Source organism: Enhydra lutris, unplaced genomic scaffold (genome assembly GCF_002288905.1).
Source record: "Enhydra lutris kenyoni isolate GAN:26980312 unplaced genomic scaffold, ASM228890v2 scaffoldscaffold9, whole genome shotgun sequence".
NCBI classification, from domain to species: Eukaryota; Metazoa; Chordata; class Mammalia; order Carnivora; family Mustelidae; genus Enhydra; species Enhydra lutris.
Genome location: NW_019154093.1, coordinates 10,237,253 through 10,253,894, shown reverse-complemented (window position 1 = coordinate 10,253,894; position 16,642 = coordinate 10,237,253). Strand labels below are relative to the sequence as shown.

Genomic DNA, 16,642 nt, shown 5'->3' with positions numbered 1-16,642 from the left:
CCCACACCCCCCGCTGCCCGGAAGCGCCCAGGACAGTATATTTAGTACCATCCCACTTTAGCCTCCTGTCACTGTCAGACGCCACAAATCTGTGTTTCCGGAAAGCAGGGGCGGGAGCCACCCAGCACCTTCCCCCAAACCCAACACAGATTCTAATGACACGTCTGTGAGTCTTTTTAAAAACTCTCTCTCTGGCTTCTGGTGTCTGTGACCACAAGTCACCAGGCTGGGGCGGAGGTGGATGTGGGGAACGCTTCCTGTCCTTGCGGTAGGGACCGGGTCCAGCGAGGGACAGGCCAACAGCTGGGCTGGGCGGGGCCGGTGGACACACACGGTGACGGGACAAGGTGGGCTCTTCCACCCGAGACCACAGTGGCGAAGAAAGACAACGGCCAGGCTCCGCCAGGTTGGCGAACACGCGGCACATGCGCAGCCAGGAGCCAGGCTGCTTCGGGGGCGGTGACCCTGGGAAGGACCCATGTGCTCCCACACACGCGGAGAGCGAGGACTGCAGGGCTCTGGTCCCACATCCGGGGATGTGGGCCACGAATACTGCCACACATGTCCTCTCCTCCCTACGGACACTCCCACATGCACAGCTTTGGGGACAATTTCTGTGGATTCAGGGGCCGCACAGACCACCTCTGCTCCGTGGCCATATAAGAATCCTGGATGTGCAGGACGCCCCAGGTCGAGGCTGCTGGCTGTGACAGGGTATGGCCCAGAGCAGGAAGTAAGGGGGCTCCATGCCGCCCTTCACTGGACTCCTTGCAGAGCCTCGAACCTGGATCCGTGAACACATATCTGCTCCCAAGACCGTGGGGCTGGCGCACGGGTGGGGCCACAGGCGATCTCGGTCCGCAGGCCTGCGGCTGATTTCCTGTCGGGTCTTGGGGCCAAGGGGACAACCCACAAACCTGCCAGCTCCATTGGGGGACCACGCTCTGGGGCCTCCCTCCCTTGCTGACTTGGGGGTCCATATGTGTAGGGTCAGGGGAGCCTTGTGCACCTGAACTGAACCCGGTTCCAAGCTTCCACCCTGTGTGTTTGTGAAGTCCATGAACCACCCAGTAGCTCAGCACAGGAAACTGCCCCCCTGGCTGTTCCAGGCAAGCACCAGAAGCCAGGAAGTTGTGAGGAAAGTGATGCTTTTCATCAGAAACTGTTAAAACTTCCTGGGATAGAGCATTATACTAGACATGACTATAATTGGCCAAAGGGGAGTGGCCCCTCTCTCTATGCTGGAACCTGTAGAAGTATAGCTTTCCAGCAGTTGCTTCTGTGTATTAGAAAAGTTTTCTTTTCTTTTCTTTTAGGAGGTGAAGGGGCAGAGGGAGTGGGAGTTGCATGCAGGCTCCATGCTGGATCTCTCAACCCCGAGATCATGACCTGAGCTGAAGTCAAGAGTCTTAACTGACTTAGCCAACTGAGCCACCCAGGCGCCCCAGAAATAGTATTTCTCAAAAGCTGGTGTTGAGGAATAGCAGCTGTTAGGATCTGGATTTGCCCCTACAGTAGCTCCTGGGCCACCTGCCCCTGCTTTTGCCACTAACACAGCACTGAGAAGTATAGGTGCTCTGGCCTGTAGCTCAGGCTTCTGATCCCAGACCTGAGCCTATCAGTGACCAGATATTTTCCCCGGCCTCAATCTTCTCATCTGTGAACTGGAGATACTAGGAGTCTTTCCACAGAGGGGCCTAAAAGGGCTTTGGGAGGGGCAGGCATTATCAGGTAGGTAGGACTGATGGCCATTCCATAGGAACAGGAGTCGAGGAGGAGTGCAGGCCTCCAATTTCCTCACTTCATCCCTCTATCAAAGTGATAACCTCCTGCCAGCACCAGTAGAACCTTCATGTGTGAATCTCAGGAGCCCAGGGGAAGGAGAAGGAGACTTTCAATTTTCTTTTTCTAAATAAGAGTATGGAATGAAAGGTTATGTAACATAAAAATATATTAGGGGCGCCTGGGTGGCTCAGTGGGCTAAAGCCTCTGCCTTTGGCTTGGGTCATGATCCCAGGGTCCTGGGATCAAGCCCCACATGGGGCTCTCTGCTCGGCAGGAAGCCTGCTTCCCTCTCTCTCTGCCTGCCTCTCTGCCTGCTTGTGATCTCCATCTGTCAGATAAATAAATAAAATCTTTTAAAAAAATATTAATTCAACTGAAAGGCATTTGGGTGGTTTCCTTTTTATTTGCCTGACCTTTGTCAAGGCATCTGATCCTCTGGGCCTCGTATCCACATTTGCAAAATGACCATTTGATACAGGGTCCATTGAAACTGCAAAAGGCTATGTTTGCTACTAGAGTAGGTACTTGGTTCTGGTCCAGCAAATGCTTCTAACATATCACCCAGGAGCATTTCCTTCTTTCCCACCTTCATGCCGAGCCTCCACTTCCCCAAGGTCTGGAATCTCCCAAAGATGCCCAGGCTCAGAAAGGCAGCCCCTCAGAACCACCACTGAGGCTGTTCTGGCTCAGGCACAAAATAGAAACTAACCCTTTATGAAAGTGCTGAACAGTCCAGAACATCAGAGCTCTAAGGACAGAGGTCACCACACACAGTCTCCTTCCACTTTTATACACACACAGAGATGGAACCCAGGGATCCAGACTCCCATCTGGGCTGCTCCACTACATCAGGCTGGACCTTCACCATCTGATGTTGAAAGGACGGCATAAAAATCCAGCTGGAAGTGGCCTGTTGCTGCCTCCCACCCCCTGCCAATGTTGATGGTCTGCAGAGGGAATTTATGGGAAAGGCCAAGGTCTGCACAATGTGACTTCTTGGGTTTTCCCAGGAATTTTTTTTTTTTTTTTTTTTTTTTTTTGCTACTGCTTATAGGTTTGGGAAGTTCATTTCCCAGTCCCTGGCAGATCTGGCTAGGCTGAAGGAGGAGTGGGTGCTCCCCTCCTGGCCTATGTTCTGGATCCTGGCCATCAGAGCTATGTCCTGTCAGGAATCCTCTCCCTGGAGTGGCTCTGGGGGAACCACTGATGCCTGGGGCAAGATTTCTGGGTAGTCAATTATTTCCTCCATCTGCAACATCTGGGGTGAGGATTCCTAATTGGTGGGGGGGGGGTTGGGGGAGGCAGTCCCATAACTTCATCTTTGAGCATATGGGAAAAGACTCCTGGCTATACATGCTCAGGATGCTTTCTATAAACCCTCAATCTTCCCCAGTCATTTTTCCTGGTGACATCCAGGAGAATTAATTCATTTGCTCCTACACATTTGAAAGCAGTACTTACTGTATGCAGGTCACTATGGAGGCACTGGGGAAACCAGAGCTGGGGACACAGAGGGGCCCTCCTCTACCCCGAAGGAATCTGCAGTGCGTGGGGAAGTAGCAAACAAGGTGATTTTACGTGAGTGGCTATAAAGGATGTCAAGGGAGGGATGGGACTGGGGATAATGCAGGAAGGGTGTGTGGGAGTCACTTTATGCTTTTAGCTTTATTTTGAGATAATTTCAAGTGATTTAGATTTAGAGAAAAGTCTTTGCTAGAATAGTACAGAGACTTCCTCATACTCTTTACCCAGCTTCCCCTAACGATAACACCATGTGTAATTAAACCACAGCCTAATTATCAAAACCACAAAAGTGATATTGGTACAAGTCTATTAACTACAGTCTTTTCTAGAATTTTGCCATGTTTTCCACTATTTATCTCTTCAATGTTCCCGACTTCCATCCAGGGCCTCACACTGCATTTAACTGTTAGGTCTCCTGGGTCTCCTCTGGTCTGTAACAACTGCTAAGTCTTTCCTTTTCTTTCATGACATTAACACTTTCGTTTATTTAATTTTTAATTTTTTTAAGTAGTCTCCACGCCCAACATGGAGCTTGAACTCACAACTCTGAGATAAGACCTGAGGTGAGATCAAGAGTCGGATGTTTAACGACTGAGCCACCCAGGTGCCCCTGGACACGGACACTTTTCAAATGCCCCTCAGTGTCAGTTTATCTGATGTTTTTCCATTAGACTGAAGTTATGGATTTTGGAGAAAACCATGCACATCAACTTGGACAACATGGCAGCATTATCCCTAGTAATATTAATTGATTCTTTGATTAAGGTGCTGTCCAATGATTCAAAGAGGCTCTGTGACCTGGGAAGAATCTGATAAAACTCAACAGTTGTTGATGTTACGATAGTCCAGGACCCTGTGAGGTAGGCTGGAAACCACGGATGGTTTTTAGGAGCCCACAGAGGCTCTTGACAGCCACCTCCATCAAGACACTGGGCATGGCAGGGCACGAGCCCACCATCAGGGATAGACAGTGCCACTACTGTTTCCACAGGTACCTTATTTCCTAAAAAGCTCCACATAAGGAGGCAGAGTTTGCTTTCTTAACTCCATTACTGCGGCTCCAGGCAATTAAACAATCATAGGACTCCTGGCCTTCTCCTCCCTCCAGCGTCTGATAAAATGACCTCTGCTTTCCACATTTGCTTATGGGTAAGGATGCTCTGTGCCAGAGATGTCCTTGACTGCATGGCCGCCAACTACGTTCTGTCTTTCTGCCTCTGAGGACCTGCACCCACCACTCACGGGCTAGATCTCCAGTTGCCACAACCTGAATCCAACAGCCCAACACCAACAATGGCTTTGGATATTTTTGTGACTCGGACAAAATTTAAGGGTATTTGGATGATTTAAATCTGTCTTGTTTCTCACCAAAAAGTAAGACTTTAAAAGACACCCTCTTCCTTTAGCTCAGAGTGGCTGTTAAGAAAATAGAATCGCCTGACCTGTCTGTCCTCAAACCCTTCCCCAGCCCCACAGGGTCCCCAGGAGGAGCCCAAGCTCTGGTTCTGCCCCACCAACCCCCCGAGCTCATGGCCTCCTGGGACTTCTGGCTACAGATACCTCTTCCCTCCCCTGAAGGCCCTCCCCAAAGCGCCCTCTCCTAAGTCACCCCCATTCTGCCCTGTCCAAAAGATGCTTTTCCTCTCGGTCCAGCTTTCAAGGCCCCTTGTCCTCCTCTGACCTCACACAGATCAGCCTGCTGGCCTCTCTCTTTCCCCCGTCCCAGGGGTCCCCATCTCTGGTTCGTGTGTCCCTCTGGATGGTGAGCAATTAAGGGCAGGACCGTACCATATGGGGTGGAAACGGGAGGCTCTCAGTGGACTGTCATTGAGCTCCCTTTGTTCCGGGGGCCCAGAGAGGGCATGTGTCTGCAGGTTATTCCCGAGCTCCGCAGGACAGTGGGGCAGCTGTTGGTCTGGGAATGGCTTCTACAGCACAGTGAGTCTCCATCGGAAGCCGCTCACATTTTCACTTTGCTGCGGGACTAGCCCCCCTCCCACGGCTAGGCTGCTGAGGTAGAGGGCAGGCTCCCGAGGGTCCCAGAGGCAGAGACACTGGTCCCGTCAGGCTAGTCCTGCTAGTGACAAGGCTGAGGCGCCCCCTTTAGACGTAAAGCAAGACCCGGGTCTCTGTGCCTGGTGTGGGCCCAGGGAGGAGCTGCAGCACTGATCACCTACCAGTTCTGCGTCTGAAGGGCTTCTCCCTCCCACCCAGAAATCTCAGTACTGCCCAGAGGAGGCCAAGGAGGCTTCATTTCTAAGGTATTTTTAGTCAGTTTTCATTACCGACTTTTTTCAAGAGCTGCTTCCATAAATGGCTCTGCACTCATGATTGCCGGTCCAGACCTCAGACAGCTTTAGACCCCAAATTAAAAGGGGACACCCGCACACTCCACCACATCAAGTCAGTCAAGGCCTAAAATAGATCTAAGGAGACTGAGCAAGGATACGATTCCCCAGTGCAATTCCGGGGAAAGAACTGAACTGTGGGAGTTTTCCAGAAAGATGTGGTCACAGCGACACATCCCTTTTTCCCGTGGGGAATGGGTTCCCATGAGGAGGTGGAGTGGGTGTACCTCCCTGTCCTGGGCCCTAGTGCTGGGGCCCATTCTTTCAGACTTAAAAGACGATGTGAGATGCGTGGTACCAGATTCCCTGTAGGTGGCGAAATTAGGATGGGAGGGTCACCTGTCAATGAGGTTCTGCTGTCAAAGGGAGCACCCCAGTCCCCTGAGAATGTCTGCTGAAGCCACCTTCCTCCAGGCAGGGCCCTGGGAGGACTGGAGATCCCGGGAAGTGTCTAGGGAGAATGTTGCACCCATGGTCAGCCTCCACAAGGACAGGGAGGGCAGGCCCTGCTCTGCCCCAGCTGACCAGGCCCAGGCTCCTGCCCCTGCTCTCAGTCCCTGCCTCCTGCTGTGTTCTTCCTCCCTTCATCTTGCCAGTCTGCCCCATGCACCTGCCACACAGGAGCTGGGGTGCACAGTGGGAGGGGGGATGTCATGGAGAGTCAGATCTGGCCCCTGTTCTCAGGTTGTTCACGGTTTCTTAGGGAGCAGGAGAAAGGGGCAAGGCATGGCTCTGAATGAGGCTGGCAGAAAGTGACTCAGATCCTAAGAAAAATACATAGGATGGGGGATGGAACTTCAAGGATAGAAGAAGCCTGTCTCTTTAGGAGTAGTTGGGGTGGAGACAGACTTATGGAAACTTCTGCCCATACCCCCCCTCTTTTTTAAAGATCTTATTTATTTGAGACAGAGAGAGAACACAAGTGAGAGGTAGTGGCAGAGGGAGAGGGAGAAACAGGCTTCCCACTGAACCAGGAGCCTGATGCGGAGCTCAATCCGAGGACCCTGAGATCATGACCTGAGCTTAAGGCAGACACTTAACTGACTGAGCCACCCTGGCGCCCTGGGCCTACCCTTTTTAAAGTAGAACTGGAGGTGAGGATACTGTATGCAGAGGGTTCAAAATGAGCAGAGGCACAAGCAGAGGGTAACATATTAGAGTTACTAACATTACTCAGTAAGTTCCTGCCATGTAACAAGCATCTAGCCAGCATTACTGCACATTTCGCCTAGTTCCACACAACCCTGGGAGTGAGGCCTTAAAGGTGAGGAAATGAGGTTCCAAGACTTTAAAAAGCACCTGTGTATCATCTCCCAGCTCCCAAGTGGCAGAGTCAGGATTAAAATGCAGGTTTACAATAGCCCCAGCCACATGTGCATGTTCACAGCACCTGTATTCCTTACCCCAAACAAGAAATGACCCAACTATCCATTAATAAAACTGGATAAATGCATATACTTGAGGAATGCAGTACAATTCAATTCTTAAAGAAGAACCATGTGGGTGCCTGGCTGGTTCAGTCAGAAGAGCATCTGACTCTTGATTTGATGTCAGGGTTATGAGTTCGAGCCCCACACTGGATGTGGAGATTACTTAAAAAAAAAAAAAAGAACTGCAAATACAACAATAACAAGCACGAATGTCAAAAAAATTATGTTGAGTGAAACAGTAGACATAAAAGCACACACTGTATGATTCCAGGCATAGAAAGCTCAAAGTTGGGGGACATGAATGCATTGTGATAAAAGTCAGAAAGTAGTTGCCCATGGGCTGGTGGGAAAAGGATCCCCAGGAGCACCTGTGTCACCTGTTTCTGTGTGGTCTGAATGGTGTGTATTGAGCATGTCTCATGTCTTACTTTTGTAACCCCCAACAAATAAAAACACTTTAAATAGGATTCTCTTTACAACCTACATTCCAGACAGTCCAATTCCGCCACACGTAATGCACTTATGGGCCAGGACCCCACGGGGGTGGAGAGGCGGCTTCTATACAGGAGAAGAGCAGAGGAGACAGGGAGTGGACCTGCTGGGTGGCCTTGGGAAAATCACCTAACTTCTCTGAGTTTCACTCTCCTCTTTTCCAAAACATAGAAGTGACTGTGATTGTGATGAAAATGAAGGTACAGACCTGGACGTTCTGGGCGTGAGGTCCTCACCAGGCATCATCTCACATGCTCCCGGAACAGCTCCAGTGGGTGGGTACCCTGAGTGCCTCCATTTTACAGAGGAAGAAACTGAGGCTCCTGGAGGTGGACTAGAAGACCCACACCACACTCACAGCAGGTGGTGGAACTGAGATGCAGATTCTGAGTCCACGGTCAGAAGCCCCCATCCAGGTCCCGTCTGCCCTCCCCTGTCCCTCGGCTCCTGGTTTCCAGATTTGGGGGGGGGGTGTCACTGTCTACACCACTTGACAACCATCTCTGTGGCTTATGCATTTATTATTTGCATCCCCCCCTCCGAAGGCTGGTTCCATGAGGGCTGGACTTGGTTAGGCTCACTGTCACATCCCAGTAACCAGAACTGTGCCTGGCACACAGCAGATATCACATGACTATTTGTTGAGTGAATTCATGAAAAATGAAAGAATTCCCTAGTAAAGAACCAAAGAAAGTGACCCTGGGGTCATGAAGACCAAGCATTGCCCCTTCAAGGTCACAGGGCTGAGGAGGATGTGGACCAGATTCCTCATTTCCACTCAGCCCTGCTGCCCCCAAATCGAACACCTCAGGTCAACACCTACGTCCTCGGCTGCCCAAGGCACGGGAGTAAGTTTGCTCAGAGAAGGGCTGGGACAACAGTGAAGACGGCTCCATGCATTTCTGGCTAGACCTCTGCCTGCAGGGCTATCTGTGCCTCAGTTTCTCGACCTAGAACTGGGCATCTTTTGCTCTGACTCAAGGTGGAGAAGGACCAGAAAGAGCACACAGAGTCGGTCCTTCCCTCCTCATTCCTCCCTCACCAGCTGCAGGGCTGGCCCCAGGTGCCTAAGGTACAGCAGGTCAGACCCACACAGCCCAGGGGATGGGGTGGTGCGGTGAGGAGCTGTCTCCAGCACAGGGCCACGGGGTCAGGGCTGGGAGGCCCCTCGCTTCCTGACACCATCGCTGTGGACTGGACGAGAAAGCAGAGGGAAGGGAGGTGACTCGGGACAGGAAGGAATCAGTGGTGGGTGCAGGCAGTGTAAGAATGTGAATGTTGCCTCCCAGCTCAGGGCACTCCTCTCCCTGAGCACAGGAGACACTCGGGACAGACCCCATCTGCTCCACATGGGCATCAGCCCCCATCAGCAAGTCCTGACCAGGGGGAGCCAAGAGTGTACAGTCTGAGACGGAGAGGCCAGGCAGGGGTCCCAGCTCTGACCACAGCCCTGGCCTCCCTCCAGAGACGCTGTCAGCCATGACATGGGCGTCCTAAAGCATCTGCTTGGGTACAGATGCCCAGCCTGTGGGCCGGAGGCCTGTGACAGGCCCAAGGCCTCTGGTCCCACAGGCTGCTGTGGATGGTCAGGGGCCTACCAGGCACCGGGTCTGGCTTCTCAGGAGCAGATGAGGCCAGTAGGAGAGGTGGAGCTGGAGGTGCAGGTACAGGTGCCCAGGTGTGGGCGTGGATACCGCCATGACTCTGCCATCAGGCTCTGTGGCGGTTCAAGGGCCTGGGGCCTGGGCCTCCTAAGAAGCAAAGACTCCTGCTAGGTGTCTAACCCTCCCACCCCCACAGCCTAGGTAATTACCAGTTAAATCACTCACACTGCAAGAGTTCTACTAGTACAATTAGTACATCAGAATAAAGAGGCCCTCTGACAGCTGGCTGGGCCCGCCCACAGACTGGTCTTCCACCAAACAAAGATCTGCTTGTTAATCCCACAGCATCAGAGGCCTTAGATCTTAATGAAACACACACAGACAGCGTGGGAAGAAGCTGGCATCAGGAATCCACAGGCCCTGGATGATGCCATGGATGAGCTGTGTGGCCCTGGGCTGGCCATTTAACCTCTCTGAGCCCATGCAAAGGGGGCTGGTAAAACAGCTTACATGTTGCTAGATGGGTGCAACAAAGGCTCTTCAGGTGCTCGTTTTTATTCTAAAAATAGGTACAGGCACCTTTTGGTTGCCTTTTAAAATCTGTTTCTGGGTTGCACATAAGAAGTGTGGGACATTCCCAACACACCCAACCAAGGCTGGGCAGCAGCTGGCAAGGAGCTCGGGCAGCAGGGACCAGTCCAGGTGCACCTACTAGAGGGCTGATTTTCTGCTCCTCCCATCTATCAACCCATCCCACAATACCCCTGACGATGCATTGATCTCAGTGAGCCCCATTTTACAAGAAGGGATCTGTGGCTCCAAGAGGGCAAGGGGCTTGCCTGAGGTCACACAGTGGAGGCAGGAGAGAAATCAGGTTTGTCTGAGCTAAGGGTACTGCTTGATTCGCAGTAAGAGCTCCCACCAAGGCTGTGCACGCCTTCACCCAGGGGATGCTGGGGAAGCAGGACACTGGCTGGGCAGAGACTCACTCTAATGGATGTTGCCCTTAGGGACATTCTCGGGATGACTGTATCCACAACCCTTCTTGGTTCTGGCCCCAGGTCAGCCTGTCCTGAGGAAAGGGCTCTAGTTTCAGTTCCACACATGGTCTCTTTCGTCCTGAGTCCCCCACCCTGCCCTTAACCAAGAAGGTGGCATTCAGAACCCATTGACTCAGTCCTATGCCTGGCACCAGGCTCTCAGCAGAGGTTAACAGCCACTTCCTGCTGCTCACTCCCCACCTCAGCCCACCCACCAGCTCTGGGTGTGGTGGACAGAGGTCTCCTTGGCTGTCCATTCTGCCTGCCCTTATAGAGGAAGCAAACGGCTGAAAACCCCACAAAACCTGCTGCTGCTGCTCCATCCCCTGGGTTTCTCTGCCTAAACCCCTCTGGAAGCTCTCTCCACCTTGAAAGCCTGCCTTCCTGACAGTAGAAATATCATCTCCTTGAGGACCCGATGTAGGGCCAAACAACCGGGGCCTGTCCTGACTGGGCCACAGAGAGGCTGTGCTGTCCTGGGCATGACATTGCCTCTCTGAGCCTCACTGTCCTCATCTGGGAGATGGGGAAGAATATCATGTCTGTTCCCGGGGTTGTGGGGAGGGCTAAGCATGATGCTGTACGTGAAGGGATGCTGGTGGTCTTGGCAAGGGTTCTGTCTCCACCTCAGCCTGAGCTGCAGTCCTTCAATCCCACATCCAGTCTGGTGTCTGCTCCAGCCCAGAACCCTGGTCCTCACTGGCCACAGACAGGAGGCAAAGCAGATAGGGGACATTCACGACTGCAGATTAAAGAGATTTAGTAATGGGGAGACATCTTTGAGTACTCTAACCACAAATGGGTCCACGACTTGGAGAAAAATTACTGTAGAAAGGAAAGGCTGGGCTTTGTGTGGAAGGATGAGGAGGGTCCAAGGGGCCTACTGGGTCCTTCCACCGGCCTGGACACACACTGCATGCCAGCCATGTCCTAGGTGCTAGTCAGGGTGACAAGACCACTGATTGCCCCACTGAGCTCAGAGTCTACTCCTTCCCACCTGCTGCCCTGGCAGCCACACCCTCACCTGCAGGAGCTGGGGCTCTGGCCAGGGAACAGGCAGCTGTGCACTCAGGACATCTGGGTTCTCAGCTCCGGTCACTTTGATGATGTGACCGGGGCTTTCCACACTGAACTTTGTCCTTCTCTCCAGTACTGCCCTTATCACTGTGACAGCATCCCAGCCTGTTTACTCATCTGTCTCCCCGGGACCAGACTGTTTTCCTGGCACTGTCCGGTCCACCCGACAGGAGATGATTCCTACCCTTGGGTGTGTTTGGGAGCGGGACGAACGCGCATATCTCTGGGACTCACATTCGCACCTCTGCCCGTTCTGGTCCGCTAACCCACGAAGCCCCCACCCGCCTTGCACTTGGCCCTGAGCTCCGCACTTCTCACCCCTCCTTGGGGGCGTGGCCACGTCCAGGGGGCACCTGTTCGCAGCAGGGGCGCGCACTGGCCAAGGCGGTGTACTCGCCCCTGCCGCCCGCGAGGTGTCCCCGGCCACGTCCGCACACGCGCGTCCACGCGGAGGCCGCACGGTCGTCTGGGCCCCAGACGCCCAGCCGGCGGCCGCACTCACCCATGTTGACGAAGCTCATGACCAGGTCGGCGCGGCCCGGGGGCCACTCCGGGGGGCCGCCGTCCTCGTCGTCGTCGTCGGCCATGGCGTGGTACAGGTCCAGCATGAAGAGCGGCGCCGACGCGGGCAGCCGGGCGGCGGCGGGTGGCGCGCGGGACCGGGGCCGCCCGGGCAGCCCCAGCACCGCCAGGATCTCGCGCTGCATGTCGCGGCGCTCGCGCGGGCCCAGGCGGCGGGCCGGGCAGCCGGCGGGGGGGCGCGGGCCGGGGCCACCACCGCTCAGCGCGCACAGCGCCAGACCCACGAGCCACAGCGGCCCGGGGCGCGCGGCCATGGCCGGCCGGACTGGCGCTCAGCGGGTGCGCGCTCAGCGGGTGCGCCTCCGCTCCGCGGCCGAGAAGGGGCCGGGGCCGCCCCGACGGCGAGCGGCAGGCGAGGCTCGGGGTCGGAGCCTCGGGTCGGGGTCGCCGGCGGCCGCGGCGCAACCTCAGACCGCCTCCCGCGCCGCACCTGCTGGGCTCCCTGCGGCGTCGACCAGGCCTCCGCCGCCTCGCGGTAGGCGCTCCTCCGGGGCCGGGGGACTGGCGACCAATCTGTCTGTGGCCGCTGTGTCGTCAGTCGGCTGCTGCCGAAGCCGCTTCCGAGGCAGGGGCGACGGGCGAGCTCCCGTCGGCGCTGAGGGCGGTGCTGACCCACCGGCACCTCTTCAGTGGGACCGGCCGTCCGTGCCACGCGCCCCGCCTCCGCCGCCTGTAGGGCCCGCGCGCCGCCGTCGGGCCCCGCCCCCTCCGGCCCCGCCCAATGGCGGCGCGGGGCGGGGCGGGGCGGGGCCAAAGCCGCGCAGCCCACTCGGGGGGTGGGGCTGTGGATCTCGGTTGGTGTCCCGGGTGCTGGCGACCCCGAGATGTGAGCAGTCGTTGGTGCTGGACGGGTCCGGTGAGGGGTCTCCTGTCCAGCCGTCGGGGCTTCGCGGCCGTGCTGGCCTCCTCTCCCAGCCGCTGGGGGCGCTGTCGGGCGAGCTCAGGGCCTTGGCCTGGGGTTCCCAGGGTAACGGCCGGTCCGGGGAAATCCGGGACCTGCGCTCCCGCGCGATGTGTCCTCCAGCGCTCTCGCCCCGGCGGGGATTCGGAGTCTCCGTCCTGCCAGCGCAGTGACTCGGCAGCCTCGCCTGAAAGACCTCAGTGGGGTCTAGAAGTAGAGCGACCCCGCTCGTGCCAGTCGCGGCGGGAGAGTGGGACGCGTTCCTCTGCCAGCCGCCACCTCCGCAGTTCCTCGCTGGCCACCCTGAGCCTCTCCGGCTGTTCCCTTGCGCGCGTTGTTGGCGGGTTCTCCTTCCCTGACTACTGCTCGGTCTCTTGCTCCCCAGCGCCTACCCACCTGGCTCTCGCGAGCTCCTGGCCCCCGTCCCAGGCGGGCTCCCCACGCTCCCCGATAATACCGTAACCACATCGTCACCTCTGGCTCTTGCTCTGCGCCCTGCGGCCCCCGTGCTGCGCAAGGGAGATGCACACCCTTCTCCAGCTGAGCCAGGGAGCTCTGGGGCCCTTCCGGAGCGTCCAGGAAGCTCCCTTTGCGCATCTTAACTGTTAGGGCCCCCAAGGGCTTGCAAGAGAAGGCGCTACATGGAACCCCCTCCATTGACTTAGTCCCCTCCTGCACACTCTGCTCTTCCTGGATGCTCTCTCGCTGCATTTATTCATTTATGGCTAAGGTGCTGATCTGGGAGGAAGTGACACCTAGACTGAGCTCTGAAGGCTAGAAGGAATGGGCCTGGGATACAGGAAAAGTCAATGGGCAGAGGAAACTGCTGGTGTGCGACGCCAGGGAGCATAATGCAGGCACCACCCCACTCTTACCGTGTGCCATGTGTGCTCTGCATTATTGCTTTAATGCTCTCACATAGAGGGTAGACGCCATTTCAACCACGTCTTTTAACAGAGGAGGAAACGGACCCACGCAATAGTTAAGGGACTTGCCGTGTCACACAACTGTGGAGCTGGGCTTGGGCAGGTGAGGTGTTCAGTGGAACCTGGATAGACTGAGGGGCATATGGCCTGGGTGAGGCTGAGGCTGAGAGGCTGGCAAAGGATGGACCCAAAGGGCCTTGCAGGGAGACAAGATGAGGGCCCTGGACAATAGATGGTTCTGGGGCCCCAGTGTGGATTCAATATTAAACTTCAAAATAAATAAAGTCCACCAAAATAAGAATTTCCCTTGATCTCTTCAGACTTTTAAAAAATATCAAAACTGGGATGCCTGACCAGCTCATTCCGTAGAGTGTGGGACTCTTGATCTCAAGTTGTGAGTTCAAGCCCCACATTGGGTATGGAGCCTACTGTACATAAATTAAGCAAACAATCATTTGTTGGTGCCTTAAGCCCATGCTTAGTCTGTCTTTTATGAATCTTCACACTACTTATAAGCCTCTTAAGGATGTTGCAGCTTACAAGCAAAATAAGTCAATCAGAGAAAGACAATTATCATATGATCTCACTGATATGAGGAATTTGAGAAACAAGACAGAGGATCCTAGGGGGAAGGAGGGAAAAATTAAACAAGACAAAACCAGAAAGGGAGACAAACCATAAGAAAGCCTCAATCTCAGGAAACAAACTGAGGGTTGCTGGAGGGATGGGGTGGCTGGGTGATAGACATGGAGGAGGATATGTGTTGTGGTGAGAGCTGTGAATTGTGTAAGACTGATGTATCACAGACCTGTACCCCTGAAACAAATAATACATTATATGTTAAAAAGGGAAAGAGAAAAAAAAACAACAAAAAACGATGTTGCAGCTCAGCCACTGAATGTGCCTAAGACAGAGTCTGCTGCAGGAGTGACCATGGATCAGAGGGATGAAGGTTAGAGTCAGGGCCCCCAGCTGGAGGCAGGTACAGTAATGAGGGTGTGTGGACATGACCATGATCCTTTTTGGTGATGGGGGGAGGGAGGAGAAAGCAGTTGGGGAGGCTGCATCCCCAGGGCTTGGTGACTGCATGCAGAGGCGGAGGCAGAGTCAAGGGGGCATCCCCGTGTCAGGCTTGTTCACAGCCTCTGAATCTCCTGCCCTCTTCACTGTCCTTCTCTGGGCAGCCCTCTGTACTCCACTTGGAGTCCGCACCACATCATCTGGAGCCTATTGTGCGACACTGGGCTTCCAGCTAGACTGTAAGCCAGCTCAGTGTGGGTCTGATTCTTCAGAGCAGAAATCATTTAGCTCAACTTAGGGTGAGCAGAGATAGCTGCGTTCTTCCAACAATGGGCCTCCCATTCTTGTAAAACTAAACATCAGGTTTTAGCCATTCCAAAGGATGGCACCCCACAACTCAGTTCAACAGCAAACACCATGGGCCGCTCGATCCTTGCCCTGAGCCGGAGATGAAGCCGACCAGTCCCTGCCCCCAACAGGGATGATAGTCAGGTACACATAGTCTTCACAGAAGGCAGAACCAAGGCTGTGCTCTGACCTGAGGGCTGGCAAAGCGCCTGGAAGGACAGAGAACAAGGAGCTGGGACTTGGGGGCGGGAATGTGAATGGAATCCTCTAACTCAGGAACTGGAAGGGAAGTGAGGTGGGGAAGGTCTTGGAGAAAGTAGTGTCAAACAAGGGCTTACCCTAGCCGCCTGGTGCAATCCGACCTGGGGCAGTTTCTGAACCTCTCAGGCTGTTGCTCATCTGTGAATGGGGTCAGGATGGTAGGGTTGTAGATAGAGCACTTAGCACAGTGACTGGCCTATGGCAAGCAGCCAGTAAATGTCAGCTCTTGTTACTGTTATCATTCAAAACCCCAGGGACTCCTGCATCTCTACCCAGCAGACACCAAATTTGTATCACATGTTTAGCACTGGTATCCCAGAACTGTAACTCCAAGCTTTTTTTCTGGCATCCCTATATTCTCTATATGGCCTTGCATGTAGGTGTTTGCTGAATGGAAATACACTTTATGAAGATTTCACCACTAGCTGAGATTTGTTGCAAAGACTAAAGGAAAACCTGAATTACTTGGTTAAAAAAAAAATTGATCATAGTCCAGAATCTTAAAGGGTGGAGGTCAAGCTGTTTTGAGTGTGCTTCTGCTGGAAGCCTAGAGGAGAAACAAATTTGGGCAAAAACACTATCCTACACAGTTCTGGCAGCTTGAAGTTACTTAATTCCAGGGGGACTAGAGTAAGCACTTACTTCAGAATCCATCAGGTTGGATTTCTTTTAATCTGGATATTTAGGTTCAAACAGCTGTGGCAGGGGCACCTGGGTGGCTAGTTGGTTAAGTGTCTGCCTTTGGCTCCAGTCATGATGCCAGGGACCGGGGACTGTGCTCTGTACCAGGCTCCTTGCTCAGCAGAAAGTTTGCTTCTCCCTCTCCCTGCCACTCCCCCTACCTGTGCTGTCAAATAAAAATAAAATCTTAAAAAAAATTTCATCAAACAGGTGTGGCAAACATGTATCCATCTTACCCAGGTCCTGATCATATGAGAGTATGTATGGCTTAATGATCAGAAACACAAGTGGCCCGAGTTTGAAGCCCTTTTTCCTACTTCTACTTCTGTTACTTTCTAGCCTAATTCCTATTAGAATTACATAATATTTGGTTGTTCTAATTCTTATAAAGCCAACTAGGGGCTGGAGGAAATAGAAATGCCAAGCTTCAATAGGGAATCAATGATTTGATTCAAGGTCTACTTTTGCCATTTATTAATTCTCTGATCTTAGGCAGATAACCCTCTCTCCCACTTTCCCATTCCAGTGTTACCATCTGGAAAAGAAAAGAGCTAGATCTGTTGGCCAATTTTGCTTCCGCTTTTGAAATTCTATCATTTAACCAGAAATCTCAGCCTACCAAG

At 53.9% G+C, this 16,642-nt stretch overlaps 1 protein-coding gene across 1 annotated transcript in view; it reads right to left on the bottom strand.

Annotated features, from left to right (window-relative positions):
* The window catches only part of LOC111143072 (bone morphogenetic protein 8a), a 34,319-nt gene extending 21,928 nt beyond the window's left edge, over nucleotides 1-12,391 (bottom strand). Inside the window, exon 1 of the mRNA XM_022496526.1 lies at nucleotides 11,803-12,391. Coding sequence (XP_022352234.1) covers nucleotides 11,803-12,136 — 334 coding nt within the window. The 5' untranslated portion in view covers nucleotides 12,137-12,391. The remainder of the gene's footprint in view (nucleotides 1-11,802) is intronic.
* Nucleotides 12,392-16,642: the final 4,251 nt, after the last annotated feature.